Below are 15,538 nucleotides of genomic sequence, written 5' to 3'. Positions count from 1 at the left end.
CCAGGCATTTATGTGTCTTTGTTTTGATTAGGCTCTTTTCCAGGTAGTCAGGGTTAGTAGGTTTCAAAAAATGCATCCGAAAATATAACATCCTGCCTGATAATTGAGACAATGGAAGTTTCTCTTTGGTAAACTAGTGTAAGTGTTATCTGTCCTTGTGGTAAAGACACAAGAGTTGTGCTGCTCACTCACTATTGTGCGATTCTTCCGAAAAACAATGGCCCAAGGGCAGAAAATGTGCATATTTAGAACTCCCCCGTCTCTACAAGTCACTAATTTCTGTGTGATTCTCAGCACCCCTGGAGGGAAGCCAAGTGTAGGCTCGGTCTCTGAAGTGAACCGTGATAGAATCTCAGTGGGCAGAGAGTGGAGAGCGCTGGAGTCAGTCAGGGAGTGGGAGGGGGCAGTGGAAGCATCGCATCGGTGCGCTGACAGCGACTGAAGCCTACAGAGGAGCCGTTCAATAAACCAACAATTAAGCCGGCCTGAACTCTACTGGGTCAGCACACAGCTGCCACTTTTCCTCCTCCTCCACGCGGGGCACTGTCCACTGTAAACACAGCATGTGCGTTACGCCAGTTCTGGCGTTTTCTGCCCCGGCGCCTTGAATGAATCATCTGTGTAGGTGTTTCGCACCAGCATAAACTCTGTGTGATGCTTCCTCATCCGGCAGGAAAAGATGAAGGGTAAAAATAAGCTGGTCCCGAGGCTGCTGGGGATAACCAAAGAGTCGGTGATGCGTGTGGACGAGAAGACGAAGGACGTGGTGCAGGAGTGGCCTCTGACAACCGTAAAGAGATGGGCCGCCTCCCCCAAGAGCTTCACGCTGGTACACACACCTCCCGCCGCACAGTTTGGCTCTGCATCACATATTCAGGCCTTCCAACACAAACACCATCCCACCTCAGACTCCGGTGTTTTTCAGCATGCTAAACAGCTATTTTTTCCTGATTTAATCACTCAAGCTGGGGGAGGAATGTGGACAGTTTCGATCTATTATTCATCTAAAGGCTTTTTCACGTCTTTTTGCCAGCTCCGAGCAACAGTTCTGCCCATTTTCCTGCCACATCTGAAAAGAGAATGCCTTTGGGTGATTGATGGCTTATGCAATATTAAAATCTATCTTCAATGTTTGGCGACATTGACTTGCCTTTTCTTTAAATCACTCTATGTGTTTGTGTAGAGTTTTCAAATGTGCTAATACATCACATACTATGTGAATGTTTAGAAGCAATAATACCAGGAAGCTGAGGCAATAAAAAAGCTTCTTCTAATCTCTGCTATTTTTAATGCAACCCAAAGGATTTTGGAGAATACCAGGAGAGCTATTACTCCGTCCAGACCACAGAGGGAGAACAGATATCCCAGCTTATTGCTGGATACATTGACATCATCCTCAAGAAGGCGAGTGATCAGAAACGGAGTGTGAATTAACACACCCGCCCGGCGTGCATTGTTCACTGTAACTCGGTGCTCCCCCGTGTTTCCTACAGAAACAGAGCAAGGATCGCTTCGGCCTCGAGGGAGATGAAGAAGCCACCATGCTGGAAGAGTCGGTCTCCCCTAAGAAGTGAGTACTATTCATGTACTGTGCTGTCTGCTGTAGCGTACGTTCACACGGCCGGCTCTGCTGATTCCGCCTGAATTTAAATCTCACAGATTAATCATGCATGTAATAGGATTCCTGCAGGCCCAGCATAGGACTCCAAGAAGAAGTATCAATAGTTTTAAAACAGCACTTTGTAGGTTGGAACATCACACGCATGTCTCCGGCTTGTTGGAGTGTTTCGGTTGATGTTTATTTTTTGCTAAAACCGTCTCAGGTAAAAGTCAGTACTTTATCTAATTTCCTTTAAAAAAAATAATGTGTTCTTTGGAAAAGAAGGCGCCGCGCAGGTTAAGATGCTTTCTTTGTATTTATTTTCTCTCATTTGGATGCTGCAGTGTGGCTCCCGATTTGCCTAATCTATTGACTGGAGCTGAAGAAAATAGTGAGGGACACACAGCTTGTTATGTTATTGTTCATGGGAATCCACTTGGGTCCTGATCTAGCCGCTCCACTAGCTAAAAAAAATCACTCGACTCTGGGAAATTCTGCTTTTATGGCGCTGTTGTCGCCACAGAGCTTTAGGAGTATGTAATACTCAATATTTAATGATTGCTAAGTTACATTTGTGACCTTTTTATGATGCTTTCACTGACTTTTGCACCTCACTGGGTGCTCTCGCACGTTTCCCTGCGATTTTCAGCATCCGCTCATTATCTCGTTTTCTCCCGTTTGAGGTCCACAATTTTGCAGCAGCAGTTCAATCGAGTGGGCCGCGTGGAGCACGGCTCTGTGGCACTGCCGGGTATCATTCGATCCGGATCCATCGGGGGCCCCGACACCTACAACGTGGGGACGATGCCCTCCGCGCAGCAGCAGGTCACCACAGGGCAGATGCACAGAGGACACATGCCCCCCCTGGTGAGGACGGGCATTTTCAGTCCGACACAAATATGGTTTTATTCACTGTCACCATTTTATCTTTTTAAAAAAAAAAAAAAAAAAAAAGAAGCTGCAGGGTGAATATTCACTTTTATTTATTGTGTATCTCTGTCATGTTGCTGTCAACAGAGTCTGGCCCAGCAGGCCCTGATGGGGACCATCAACAGCAGCATGCAGGCTGTCCAGCAGGCTCAGGCTGACCTGGGATATGTGGATAATCCCCCTCCCCTGGGTCATGACTTGGTAATTCCCTTCTTCCAAAACTTCAAACAAAGGCTGCAGTGCAATTTCATTTTTAAAGTAGAGTTTAGGATTTTAAACCGTCTGTTGGACTCTTCCAAGAGTGGCACTAGTCAATTACACACGGGAAAGTTGAGGTGATCTGAAAACGCAGCCCAGCCAGGCCTGAGGTGAAAAGCTCACAGATGCACATTCGCTCCTCCACCAACAGGCATCCAGAGCCTGGGTTCAGAACAAAGTGGACGAATCCAAACACGAAATCCACTCTCAGGTTGGTGCCATCACAGCTGGAACAGCATCTGTGGTCAACCTCACTGCAGGTGAGCAGACAAAATAATAAACCAATTTAATTCTGATCCAGAAGGACGTAGATAGCAGATCACAGTGTAATAGAGAATAGCTCACTGGGTCATTTTCTGCTGGTGTATTGTCAGTGTATTGTCTGAGCGAGCCAGAAAAATGTCTCTCTGCTCCCATTGTCCATTGGCACAGTGCCAGTCAAGTTTTTTTTTCCAGCCTTTTGCAAGTTTTTAATCTTTCCTTGCCATCTGTTGGGGAGCTATTCTACTCCCCGACTGTCTAATCCAGAGGGTTTTTTTTGCTCTTTCAGCTCGCTTGAGGCTACAAAATCATTTTATACGTGTCCTAAATTATATCACCGTCACTGTTGTATGTTACTCCTGAGCTTTCCAGGCGATCAATGAGATGTGGCGAACTGTCGTCCACAGGTGAGCCCACCGAGACGGACTACTCGGCGGTGGGCTGCGCCATCACCACCATCTCCTCCAACCTCACGGAAATGTCCAAGGGCGTCAAGTTGCTGGCAGCGTTAATGGACAACGATGTGGGCAGCGGGCACAAGCTCATGGGCGCCGCCAGGATGCTGGCGGGAGCCGTGTCGGATCTGCTTCGATCCGTGGAGCCCGCGGCCGCCGAGGTGAGCCGTTGGACACTCACTGCGATGACTCTGATTTTGCGCTGCTCTGCTAACCACAAAGCTCCTTCCTTTCAGCGTTCAGGCTTATTGTTTATCAGAAACTGTTTATTTTATGGGTGCTTGTGTGAGTGATGGGCGGTCCGGTGTAATAAATATGTCGTTGACATCCTCATGCAGCCGCGGCAGACGGTGCTCACGGCGGCGGGAAGCATCGGACAGGCCAGCGGGGATCTGCTCCGTCACATGGGGGAGGGCGAGATTGATGAGAAGTTTCAGGTTTGATGCTACACACTCAGCGTTTCTATGGCGCCTCTTTCCAAACAGGAAGACACACTCCAATTCTCAGTATTCCGTAAAAAAAGGCACATGTAATCATCTCAAGATTTATTATTAAGCTTTTATAACAGGAGAAAGCTTTTAGCAATATCTTACACAGCTCTATTCTTAATATTTACCTGCCACTAATAAATCTTTCAGTTCCTGGATACATTTCACAGCTCTGGAATGTGCAGCAGAAATGGTTCTCTAGCATATTCTTGGTTACATCACCTCTCTGTGGTCTGGTGTTACATCCAGATCAGTGTCATTTAAATACACAGATCAATACATTAGTATATTTTGGCATTTTGTGTGTTATTGTGCATGATTACAGAAATCTTCTTTGCGCCTCCCTTCAGACACATGTGTCCAGCTGGGGTTTGTTTCAGTGAAGGACTTTCATTATCTTACAGGAAACTCTGATGAATCTGGCCAAAGCCGTGGCCAATGCAGCTGCTATGTTGGTCCTCAAAGCCAAGAATGTGGCACAGGTGGCCGAGGACACCGTGTTGCAGAACCGAGTGATTGCAGCTGCCACGCAGTGTGCCCTGTCCACCTCGCAGCTGGTGGCCTGCACCAAGGTACTGCTGTGAAACTCCATCTCGCTAGCAATGTAATTAAAGAGGGAAAGGATGGGTAGGAAATTAGTTTTAAAAACCACGTTACCAGATTTTCTATGGTCGCAATTCAGAGGTTAATACGTCAAAGCTCAAAGGTTACTTTGTTAAAGTTGAGTATTTTGGGATATTTTATCATGTTTTTCCGGTGTTCTGCAGGTGGTTAGCCCAACCATCAGCTCCCCGGTGTGTCAGGAGCAGCTTGTTGAGGCAGGCAAGCTGGTGGACCGCTCAGTGGAGACGTGCGTCAAGGCCTGCCGCTCGGCCAGCGACGACAGCGAGCTGCTGAAGCAAGTCGCCACTGCGGCCGGCGTGGTGGGCCAGGCCCTCAACGACCTGCTGCAACACGTCCGCCACTACGCCAGCTGCGGCGAGCCGATCGGACGCTACGACCAGGCCACAGACACCATCATGAACGTGACGGAAAACATTTTTACTTCAATGGGCGACGCTGGTGAGTGCAAAAGCAGGAAGTTTTCACCACCTTCAGTGTAGGAGGTCAACGTTTTCGGACCAGGTGATGTTTAATAAATACCTGGTGTCACTTTCCTCTTTCTCATCTGTTTCTGGTGTTCTGGGGAGCCTTAAGGTACTGGCTGCATTCATGTCCCTCCTCGGCAATCTAAAAAAAAGCCAGATGAAATGCTTCGAAAGCTCAGCCTATTTGTTATGGTTCGAGACATGAGGCTGAACAGTTCAGCCAATTCTCAAGGGGTTGTAGGAAACATGTCATCTAAAACCACCACAGAATTCTCAGTCTGGTCTCAATCAGCATCAAGGAGGCTTTGAAAGCTAAAAGGAAACATATGACCTGTTAGAGGAGAACCAACGATTTACCTCCAAAACATTAGAAACCTCAAAAAAAGGGGGAAATCTACAGCACTGGATCAGTATTCAATGATTAATAATCTTTTGGATTGTAGAGTTATTTTAAGGTGGTCGTGCAGAGGGAATCACTGAAATTCATTCGATTCATATGTCTACACTCGGAGCTGATTTCCTGTTGTCATAATTCATAATCTTTATGGCTGTGGGATAATAGCACCCGTCTTTAACACACACACACACACACATATGTATATAAAAATATATATTTATTTTTTTTATTTTTTTTCCAATATTTCTTAACGCACCAGGTGAGATGGTTCGTCAGGCCAGGGTCTTGGCTCAGGCCACATCAGACTTGGTCAACGCCATGAGATCTGACGCTGAGGCCGAAGTTGACGTCGACAACTCCAAGAAGCTCCTGGCTGCAGCCAAACTGCTGGCTGATGCCACAGCTCGGATGGTGGAGGCCGCGAAGGTAAGGGGCTCACTCTCGTGCTGTAATCCGACACGTGTAATTGTTGGATTGGTTTAATTGCTTTCCTGCCATTACGCTGTTTTCTCTGGGGTTTAATTAGTCCTTCATGCCACATTAAAGCCGGACAAGACATGTCTGATTGGCCTAATGACTTCTATCAACAGCTGTTGGTGATGTGCACAAAGTTCATTATTTCTCTTCTTACCAGCACTCATGTGATGTTCTTGCACTTCTGAAGTCAAACTCGATGCATTGTTACAAAAATATTAGTTAGTTATTTGACTTGATTGAATTTCCATTTGGCATTTAGCATCCATTTAAATGAACAACCTAAAAAAAGCATCATCTGGGCTTCATAGTAACCAGCACCCGTCACTGATGGCAGAATATTTACTGTGTAAAACATTGATGTCATAAATGGTTTGCATTTAGGAAACATTAATCACACTGTTAATGTGATTATCCGAGAGGAAACTGAAAACAGATTCCTACAACGCAGTCTGGAGGTTGTGGTAATGTTTCTGACAGAGCTAAATACCTCATTCTGTCATCTGGGCAGTGTTCACGCAGGGGCTGAAGCTCGCTCGCTGACCTCTGCTCGCTATTGTTATTATGGGCTGTGTCTGTGAGCTGTGTCTTATTGCGCATTTGTGCTGTCAGGGAGCAGCGGCCAACCCTGAGAACGAGGACCAGCAGCAGCGGCTCCGAGAGGCTGCAGAAGGTTTACGTGTAGCCACGAACGCCGCGGCACAAAACGCAATAAAGAAAAAACTGGTCAACAGGCTCGAGGTACGTCACAGCAGACGAAAACCAGCAGACCAGCAGACGAAAACCATTTTGAGTTTGGGGATGGGGAATACATATAATCAGAAACAAGATGTGAACAATAAAAGTCATCGGAGCTTTTTTTTTTTAAATTACAGCCCATATTGCTATATTTCAGCTGTTAGCAGATATAAAGCTCATCAGCTCTGTGAGTTATCTGAGTGTAATCATTTGTTTAGCCTAAAGTAACTGCTTCAAATGACTCACACCTAATATCACAAAGCCATTTAAAGCCATCAGAATATTTTTAGTTTAACCTGATGTGTCCTCTAATGCTGTTGTCTGGTTGCTATAGAGATGTGCACCTGTACGGCACAGAGCCTTTAGTGCTCTAATTTCAGTGCAATTAAACAATGCATATTTCTCTCTTTCTCCCCACTATGACATCATTCATTTTCATCTGAAGGCCTTCTCCCTCCGTTTTCCATCTAGTCAGACTTAATTGGATCTAAGTGGTTTATTTTTCGGGCCTCACTTTTGCAAACATAGCTGAGGATAAGTACGCTGGTCATCTAGTGCTGTGTTTGATTCGTCAATGATGAGAAGCAAGCGGCACAATGCTGTGCAGAGTGAGACTGCTGCTGTCAGTCAGCCCCTCTCTCTTACATGAGCCATAATGACTTCCATTTGTTACAGTTAGCTGCTAAGCAGGCAGCCGCTGCAGCTACACAGACCATCGCCGCAGCACAGAACGCTGCGGCTTCCAACAAAAACACAGTGGCACACCAGCACCTGGTACACAGCTGCAAGGTAATGCCGCGTAATTTTGGGTTTATTTCTTTCATTTCTATATCTTTTATACTTACATTACTGGTGCTTCCACATGCAGGCAGTAGCAGATAGTATCCCCCAGTTGGTGCAGGGGATGAGGAGCAGCCAGGCCCAGCCCGAGGAGCTTGGTGCCCAGCTTGCCCTCATCATGGCCAGCCAGAGCTTCTTACAGGTTTGGCCAGCGGCAAACATTAAAGTCTTGTTGTTGTCGAAAACGCTAATAAAACAGAGTCATTCATCTTTTAGCCTGGAAGCAAGATGGTGACGTCTGCAAAGTCAGCAGTCCCAACAGTGGCTGACCAGGCTGCTGCAATGCAACTAGGCCAGTGTGCCAAGAACTTGGCCACCTGCCTGGCTGAGCTCAGAACAGCCACCCAGAAGGTACTGGTATCTCATTTAAAGATAGTGAATCCATTTTCATCCTCATCAGGCTGCATAATGCACAGGTGCTCTTACGTAACATCTGTGTTTTTCTCAAGGCCCATGAAGCCTGCGGTCCCCTGGAGATTGACTCAGCCCTCAAAACTGTACAGACACTGAAGAGCGAGCTCCAGGACGCCAAGATGTCTGTTATTGACAGCCAACTCAAACCTCTTCCCGGGGAAACGGTCAGTACTCACCAACATCCAGTCTGCAAAGTTCACTTGAAAGATAATACTGTACAAATAGAAAACAAGCCGATGAGATCACAACTATGCAACCTGAAGGTGTGTTTGTGTGTTCTGTTGTTTGCACAGCTGGAGAAATGCGCTCAGGATCTAGGAAGTACTTCCAAAGCTGTGGGCTCCTCCATGGCTCAGTTGCTGACATGTGCTGCACAGGGCAATGAACACTACACAGGTAAGAAACACGGGGGGGGGGGGGGGGGGGGGGGCGCGGGGTCACTGAAGCTTCAGGTGGCTGTTAAGTTGAATGGTTTAGTCCTGTCTGGATTCTTTATGTCGCACACACAAATAATGTAAGCAACGTAACTATTGCTGACTGTAGGTTTATTGGGTAAAATATGGTTTATTAAGCTGTGGCAAATGGGAGGAAAAGCATAAAACAGGCAGAACAGCCATGACTCCTTTTCTGAACCCCCTAAATCCAGCAGTTTGGCTGTTTTACTGTCAATTGCTGCTCAGTTGCGACTCTGCGGGGTGCAGCTATAAGGACAAAAAATACACTTCCGACAATGAACACACCCAGGCAGCATTGCATGCCGCTGCGCAGGGTGCCGTGCACTTCTCATTAATCTTATTTTCACTAGATTTAACATTCCATCAGCAAATGGCTCCACTTGGCTGGTTAATGCAATTTGATGCAATTTAGTGCATTTCCTCTGGGCTCCCCAGTATTTAAAATAAGTTAAGGGCGCCTCCTGCATGGAGTATATTTATTATGTTAATTAATTTAGTTAAACAATGCAATAACGCAGTTTGTTGTTTTAGCGCGGAATCACTAACCCCCGCCAGCTGATTTGGCGAAGGCCCTTGCAGGAAAAAGTCGAGTCTGGACATAATTCATTTTTACATAAACATGCCAGTAATTACAAATGAGACTGAAAGTAGGTTTTTATGAGATGCCAATTGCATATGAGCATCCACTGATACTTATTTGTCTTTGTCCAAGCGTACAAAACCACGGCATTCGTTTTGAAGGCTTGTTCGTTGTTCACAGGTGTAGCTGCCAGAGAAACGGCACAGGCTTTAAGGACGCTGGCACAGGCTGCCAGAGGAGTGGCAGCCAGCACCAAAGAGCCTCAGGCGGCAGCTGCAATGCTGGACTCGGCCCAGTACGTCATGGAGGGCTCGGCCATGCTGATCCATGAAGCCCATCAGGCTCTGGTTCATCCCGGCGATGCAGAGAGTCAGCAGAGGCTGGCACAGGTAGCGGTGATATTTGTGTCACATTGTTCCTCTCAGCCCACCTTCCATTTTCTCTGTCTCTGTTGACGTGTAAACATTTCATCTGTAACAATCTTCCGCTGTGAACGTTTCTATTTTTTGTCCCCTCTGTCCCCGCTTGGTATTGTCCTGTCAGGAGTGTCAGAGTAAAACTGTTTCTTCTCCCGCAGCCCTCCTGGGGGATAAACATATATCTATACCAGCAGAGTGAATTAGTGACAGGGATTACTGCACAGTACCATGCGCATCATTTGCATTGGAGATGTTTTTTTCTCCTCAGAGTGTCATCATCAGGCACCTTGTGCAGTAAATTGTTACAGTGACTAATGGCCACTCATTGACTGGGTGTTGTGCTGTATTTCAGGTGGCCAAAGCGGTGTCACACTCCCTGAATAATTGCGTGAACTGCCTGCCAGGCCAGAAGGACGTCGACATGGCCCTCAGGAGCATCGGAGAGGCTAGCAAGAAGCTGCTGGTGGATATTGTAAGTTAAATTCACTTGCCGATTTCTGATTATGTGTAATATTGAATACATACATACAAAACGTACAGATTATCTCTATCTGACATGGGTATGACACCGTGTCTCCTAATTGACGTGTGTTTGAAGCTCCCTCCCTGCAGCAAAACATTCCAGGAGGCCCAGACTGACCTGAACCACACTGCAGCGGAACTAAACCACTCTGCAGGCGAGGTCGTCCACTCCTCGCGTGGGACGAGCGGCCAGCTGGCTGCAGCCTCACGCAAGTTCAGCCAAGACTTTGATGAGTTCCTGGATGCTGGCATTGAAATGGCTGGACACACCCAAGTAGGTTCCACCGTCCTACCACCTCTCCACTTATACATTTTTCCACCTGTTTAACCTATAGTGGAATTTAAACATATCAAATATTTGGAGGCTAAGCTCATAATTCGGTGTCACTTTTTTGTCAAAGCTATGTAAGACAGTTTTAATAGGCCTAATAATCTAGTTCACAAGTTCCCCGAGAGCACTGACACTATCAAATATAATGAGATCTTGTGATGTTCTTGTTCTGGTTATTTTGCTCATTAATTTGAAAAGATGGTAGGATTGGAATTGATGTAGCATGACACCCGAGCTTTAATCAGGCTCAGAGAGGTCTGCTGAGTGAAGTGAGAGGATCCAGGTGGAGAGGACACAGACATTTTTTTTTCCACTGACATCTCTGGATGATGCCATTAGTAGTGTTTATTTTTGATGGTTTTCCTGAACTCGTGAACTCAGAAGTCATCCATAATTTTTATTTTTGTCTGACCGTGCAGAGCAAGGACGACCAGATCCAAGTCATTGGTAATCTCAAGAACATCTCCATGGCGTCCAGTAAGCTGCTTCTGGCTGCCAAGTCTCTGTCTGTGGATCCGGGTGCAGCTAATGCCAAGAATCTTCTCGCTGTAGCTGCAAGGTGTGATAACATGCAGAAAACATCAATCGGGAGGCTATGTTCTCTTTAATTTTTAAATAATTGCACAGAATTTTCCTGTACATATAAATTCTAGATCTAAACTCTGGATTTGCTTCAAAATGTCTCCTTCTGAATCAGAGTTTCTAAGCCGCATCTGTCTTGAAGGAATACCTCTCCTTCCCCCAGTGAGAAGTCGGGCGGCTAGTCCCAAAGGGCTTAGGGCTTGACTGATTTCTCTATGTCTAATTAGGAGGATGGAAGCCTTGGCTAGGGCCTGTCTGTGCTCAACAAGGCAGAACACAAACTTGGGGCGAACTCAGCCCTCCTGTGTGCTGTGTGAGTCCATCACAGCGAGGGGCCTGCAACGCAGGAGCCAGCTGCAGGAGCAAAAATGACACAAAAGTAGAGGACATACGTGCCAACACTAGGGTGTGTGTGTGTTTCAGGGCAGTGACGGAGAGTATTAACCAGCTGATCACACTCTGTACCCAGCAAGCAGCAGGACAAAAGGAGTGTGACAACGCCTTGAGGGAGTTGGAGGTAGCTCTCCTCACATACACTGCAGCACATGCATCCTCTCAGTCTTTGTGGCTGATTCTGTGTGGATTTTGTTTGCCTCGGTGACTGTTTAAACCTCGTAGTTTGTGCACTGAAGGCTACAAACTATTTAGCTGAACTCAGATAAATTGTCTGTCTGTGGACAGGCTGTCAGGGGGCTGCTGGAGAATCGCAACGAACCCGTCAACGAACTCTCCTACTTCGACTGCATCGAGAGCGTCATGGAGAACTCAAAGGTAGAATAGCACAATCACAACTGCGTAAAATTTAACAATTATATTTCACGTGGTATGTCTTATCTTTTATATAACTCCCTCAACACTTCAGGTCCTTGGAGAGGCGATGGCAGGCATTTCACAGCACTGCAAGACGGGTGACGTGGTAGCTTTCGGGGACAGCGTAGGTGTGGCCTCCAAAGCTCTGTGTGGGCTGACAGAAGCTGCAGGACAGGTGAGATCACAGCATGGCCATAACTCATTATCCTACAGCCTTCTGCTCTTGTGCTTTTTCAAATCTACATGACCTTCTGCTCTCTACATTCACCTGGATGAATTCACCCTGCACAGCCTTGTAGCTTCACACTCCTCACAAGTGAGCAGAGGTATTAAAATCAGTGTGTAGGACAGACGATAGGAGGTGATTGGAACACACGCTGGGGCTCAAATGATCTGGCACAGGAGGGGAGGTTATATGGACAAGAGGAAGGGAAAACAACAAGAGACAGGTGCAAGACATGTGGGTGAGAACTGCCATAACTGACATTGGAAGTAACAGGAAGTGAGACTAAAACAACTAACAGAAATCTCATCTCTTACATGGATGGTTATTGCATCCAAGTGACCCCATCAATATTAGGGTATTACAACCTGTCATTATAAATGGATTCAAATTCCAGATTACAGACGAAGCTGGACACTCAGATCTGTGTGATTTTTGAATTGCATTTATTTTTTTTCCAAATATGAGAACTGATTCAGGTAATGATCGTGGTTCAAGATCCAGATCAGTCACATGCTAAACTCCATCCAAATTAGTGCAATTGGTGCATTTTTTTGACAGACATAAATCTGATTTGAGATTTTTCACATGGAAGAGGCCACCGGGACCTTAATGCGACTTAATGTGACGTTTCCTGTCGAGAGACGTGCACATTCGTATTCCCTGTGCTGTAGTTCGTATGCGGTTGGCATTAATGTCTGTATGCAGTATAATAAAAGAGAAATTTCTGATGCAGAATTTTTTTTTCCTTCTCTGTAGGCCTCTTACCTGGTAGGTGTGTCCGACCCAAATAGCCAGTCAGGCTATGAGGGGCTGGTGGATCCCATCCAGTTTGCTAAGGCTCACCAGGCTATACAGATGGCTTGCCAGAACTTAGTAGACCCAGCCAGTAGTCCGTCACAGGTAGGAGATCTTTTTTCAAAACTGTTATTTCACCATTTCCTTCGTTTGCCTGAGTGCATTTAATTAAATGGTTCATTAAGTTTGAAACCATTAATATTGACCTGAATGCCAGCACCTGCAAGTGTCTCATTTACAACAGTGCTGTTTACTATTTCTGGGTCTTTATTTGTACATCAGGTCCTGTCGGCAGCTACAATCGTTGCCAAGCACACCTCAGCTCTCTGCAACGCCTGCCGCCTGGCATCCTCCAAGACCTCCAACCCTGTGGCTCGCCGACAGTTTGTCCAGTCGGCCAAAGAGGTGGCCAACACCACAGCCAACCTTGTCAAAACCATCAAGGTCAACTCCCCAAGCGATCAAAATGTTGAGTGTGAATTTGTTTTATTTTTAGATCAACAGAAAGTTGGAAGTGCTTGAAGAATTTGCGCTCGCAAAGGTTGACACGAGCTCTCGTTTCAGGGCTCGGATGCAGATTTTTCCGAGGAGAACCGAAACAGGTGCCGTGTTGCCACGACGCCACTCCTGGAGGCTGTTGAAAACCTGTCCACCTTTGCCAACAACCCCGAGTTTGCAAGCATCCCAGCACAGATCAGCAATGAGGTGTTCATCACTTTTCGTGCCAGCTTCAGCTTCAAATCTCGAGTCGAGAAAAGCGTGCATCCTGCACTCAATCCTCTAAATAAGACCATTTTAACCAGCACAGAAAGTTCCACACAGTGAAAATGGGGTACAAATTTGTCTTTTACCTGTAAAAATTAAGAACGGTGGATTTTTATTTTTCAATCTTAGTAGGATAAGTTCTCACAGAGGCTACTAAAAGCTTAATGGCTGTAATCTCCAGGAGGCCAGTGTTTAACGGTGCTCTTTTCTCAGCACAGCTTCTCTAATCTTCAGCTTGTTAATCTAATTGTCAAGGGAGGCTTCGACTCCAGTCATAAAGACTGAAGGTGTTTCTTCCTGCGTGTGGGTGAAGCTGTCTTTCTCATCCCACCCCTGCTTTTGATTGCACCTTTGATCACTCCTAGGTAGTCGAGATAAATTTACAGCTCTTTCACGCTGATGCAGCGGTTTGTTTTTAACGTTTTATTGCACATTTGTTTCCATCTTCCTAACTTTTTGCATTTTCACAGGGCTCGGCAGCCCAGGAGCCTATAGTGCGTTCGGCCCGTGCCATGTTAGACAGCTCCACATATCTATTGGAAACAGCCCGGTCGCTGGTCCTCAACCCCAAAGACCCTCCCACATGGTCAATACTAGCTGGGCACTCAAGAACCGTCTCAGACTCCATCAAGAGTCTCATCACCTCCATCAGGTTGGTATTAATCCCATCTGCTAAATCTGTCTCTGCAGGATTATCCTGTATCAGTTTATAGCGGGTCATTATGTAAAAGCTCCCTCTGGCTCATAAAAGGTTCCGGATATACATCAGCTGTATGGCAGCAATGTTGAGAGCCACATATTTATTCCCAGCGGTGCCCCGCCCACTTATATCTGCAATGTGATCATCCTCCCATCACATGCGTTCTATATTCTCACAGCAGCTCAGGCCCAGAATAGCTCATTAGATTATGACCTTGCCTTTGCAGCAAGGCTTTAAATTTATTTTGAAATGCATTCAGTTCCTGCCAATAGACATTTTTCTTCGCTCAAGATGAGGACTGTAAGTAAGTGAGATGTCCCCGGTCAAAAAATACATAATAATTATTCAGATGTAACAAAATAAAGGTGCTCTGCGTTTCAGTGAGCTGCTGGTCCTGTCTCTGTTTGTATTTTAGCCTCCAGATATGAACATAATTGGATCAGATTTATGCCAGGAAAGTGAAATTCTGTGCATTTAAATTATTTCTCAATCTTTCTGATAATAGGGACAAGGCACCAGGGCAGAGGGAGTGTGATTACTCCATCGATAACATCAATAAGTGCATCCGGGACATTGAGCAAGCGTCCCTCGCTGCAGTTGGACAGACCTTGCCCTGCAGAGATGATATCTCAATGGAAGTGAGTTCAAGTACTCTCCTGGTTTTATCTTGTCTGAAAGAAAGACCTTAATGGGATCTGAAGTCTTTCTGCTGTGACTTATAACATAATTCTCTGCTGCTGTAACCAACCAGGCACTGCAGGAGCAGCTTACATCCTCCGTACAGGAGATCGGACATCTGATCGATCCTGTTTCCACGGCAGCCCGAGGCGAAGCTGCCCAGCTAGGACACAAGGTGCCGGTACAACCCTACATCCCCAGTGGGTTCATAATTAAAATGAGGTGGTTTGTTCTTTTTACTCACACAGCTTTTCTTCCAGGTAACCCAGCTGGCCAGTTACTTCGAGCCGCTGATTGTAGCCTCGGTGGGTCTGGCCTCCAAGCTGCACGACCACCAACAGCAGATGACCATCCTGGACCAGAGCAAGACTCTGGCCGAGTCTGCCCTGCAGATGCTCTACGCTGCCAAAGAAGGAGGAGGAAACCTAAAGGTATTCATCATTCAAGGGGCATTTACAGCCTCCTCAGATGTCTGTTTTTTAACTTTAATTTGTGAGGTATTTTACTTCTCTTTACTCTCTTTTATCAATGTGACACAAACCTTGAACTTAACAACCTTTTGACCTCACTGCAGAAATTGATATTTAACTGATGATCACATCTGATATGAGTCACATTCATGGGGGACTCCTCATCATCGTCTGACACATACACACACACATTTTTTTCAGACCTGTGCCGCTGAATCAAGAGCTTTTCAAGGAGAGCAAACATTTGGGGAATGGAGGCATG

At 46.1% G+C, this 15,538-nt stretch overlaps 1 protein-coding gene across 6 annotated transcripts in view; it reads left to right on the top strand.

The window, feature by feature from the left end:
* tln2b (talin 2b) overlaps positions 1 to 15,538 on the top strand; it is a 57,509-nt gene that overhangs the window by 27,498 nt on the left and 14,473 nt on the right. For 4 of the 6 annotated variants that reach the window (XM_057051774.1, XM_057051773.1, XM_057051771.1 and 1 more), the window contains exons 10-40: positions 674 to 829; positions 1,303 to 1,404; positions 1,494 to 1,570; positions 2,284 to 2,467; positions 2,618 to 2,731; positions 2,940 to 3,048; positions 3,457 to 3,665; positions 3,843 to 3,941; positions 4,397 to 4,564; positions 4,760 to 5,054; positions 5,737 to 5,903; positions 6,564 to 6,692; positions 7,365 to 7,478; positions 7,558 to 7,671; positions 7,746 to 7,880; positions 7,979 to 8,107; positions 8,237 to 8,339; positions 9,159 to 9,367; positions 9,750 to 9,869; positions 9,996 to 10,193; positions 10,670 to 10,809; positions 11,256 to 11,349; positions 11,514 to 11,603; positions 11,695 to 11,817; positions 12,625 to 12,768; positions 12,946 to 13,131; positions 13,228 to 13,368; positions 13,899 to 14,080; positions 14,634 to 14,766; positions 14,880 to 14,981; positions 15,067 to 15,237. In XM_057051774.1, the coding sequence (XP_056907754.1) occupies positions 674 to 829; positions 1,303 to 1,404; positions 1,494 to 1,570; positions 2,284 to 2,467; positions 2,618 to 2,731; positions 2,940 to 3,048; positions 3,457 to 3,665; positions 3,843 to 3,941; positions 4,397 to 4,564; positions 4,760 to 5,054; positions 5,737 to 5,903; positions 6,564 to 6,692; positions 7,365 to 7,478; positions 7,558 to 7,671; positions 7,746 to 7,880; positions 7,979 to 8,107; positions 8,237 to 8,339; positions 9,159 to 9,367; positions 9,750 to 9,869; positions 9,996 to 10,193; positions 10,670 to 10,809; positions 11,256 to 11,349; positions 11,514 to 11,603; positions 11,695 to 11,817; positions 12,625 to 12,768; positions 12,946 to 13,131; positions 13,228 to 13,368; positions 13,899 to 14,080; positions 14,634 to 14,766; positions 14,880 to 14,981; positions 15,067 to 15,237 (4,437 nt within the window). The remainder of the gene's footprint in view (positions 1 to 673; positions 830 to 1,302; positions 1,405 to 1,493; positions 1,571 to 2,283; positions 2,468 to 2,617; positions 2,732 to 2,939; positions 3,049 to 3,456; positions 3,666 to 3,842; positions 3,942 to 4,396; positions 4,565 to 4,759; positions 5,055 to 5,736; positions 5,904 to 6,563; positions 6,693 to 7,364; positions 7,479 to 7,557; positions 7,672 to 7,745; positions 7,881 to 7,978; positions 8,108 to 8,236; positions 8,340 to 9,158; positions 9,368 to 9,749; positions 9,870 to 9,995; positions 10,194 to 10,669; positions 10,810 to 11,255; positions 11,350 to 11,513; positions 11,604 to 11,694; positions 11,818 to 12,624; positions 12,769 to 12,945; positions 13,132 to 13,227; positions 13,369 to 13,898; positions 14,081 to 14,633; positions 14,767 to 14,879; positions 14,982 to 15,066; positions 15,238 to 15,538) is intronic. The other 2 variants (XM_057051776.1, XM_057051775.1) reach the window with 1 other exon arrangement.

This window comes from Takifugu flavidus, chromosome 13 (assembly GCF_003711565.1).
Source record: "Takifugu flavidus isolate HTHZ2018 chromosome 13, ASM371156v2, whole genome shotgun sequence".
NCBI classification, from domain to species: Eukaryota; Metazoa; Chordata; class Actinopteri; order Tetraodontiformes; family Tetraodontidae; genus Takifugu; species Takifugu flavidus.
Note: the sequence above shows the minus strand (reverse complement) of the source record. Positions and strands in the feature narration are given on the sequence as shown.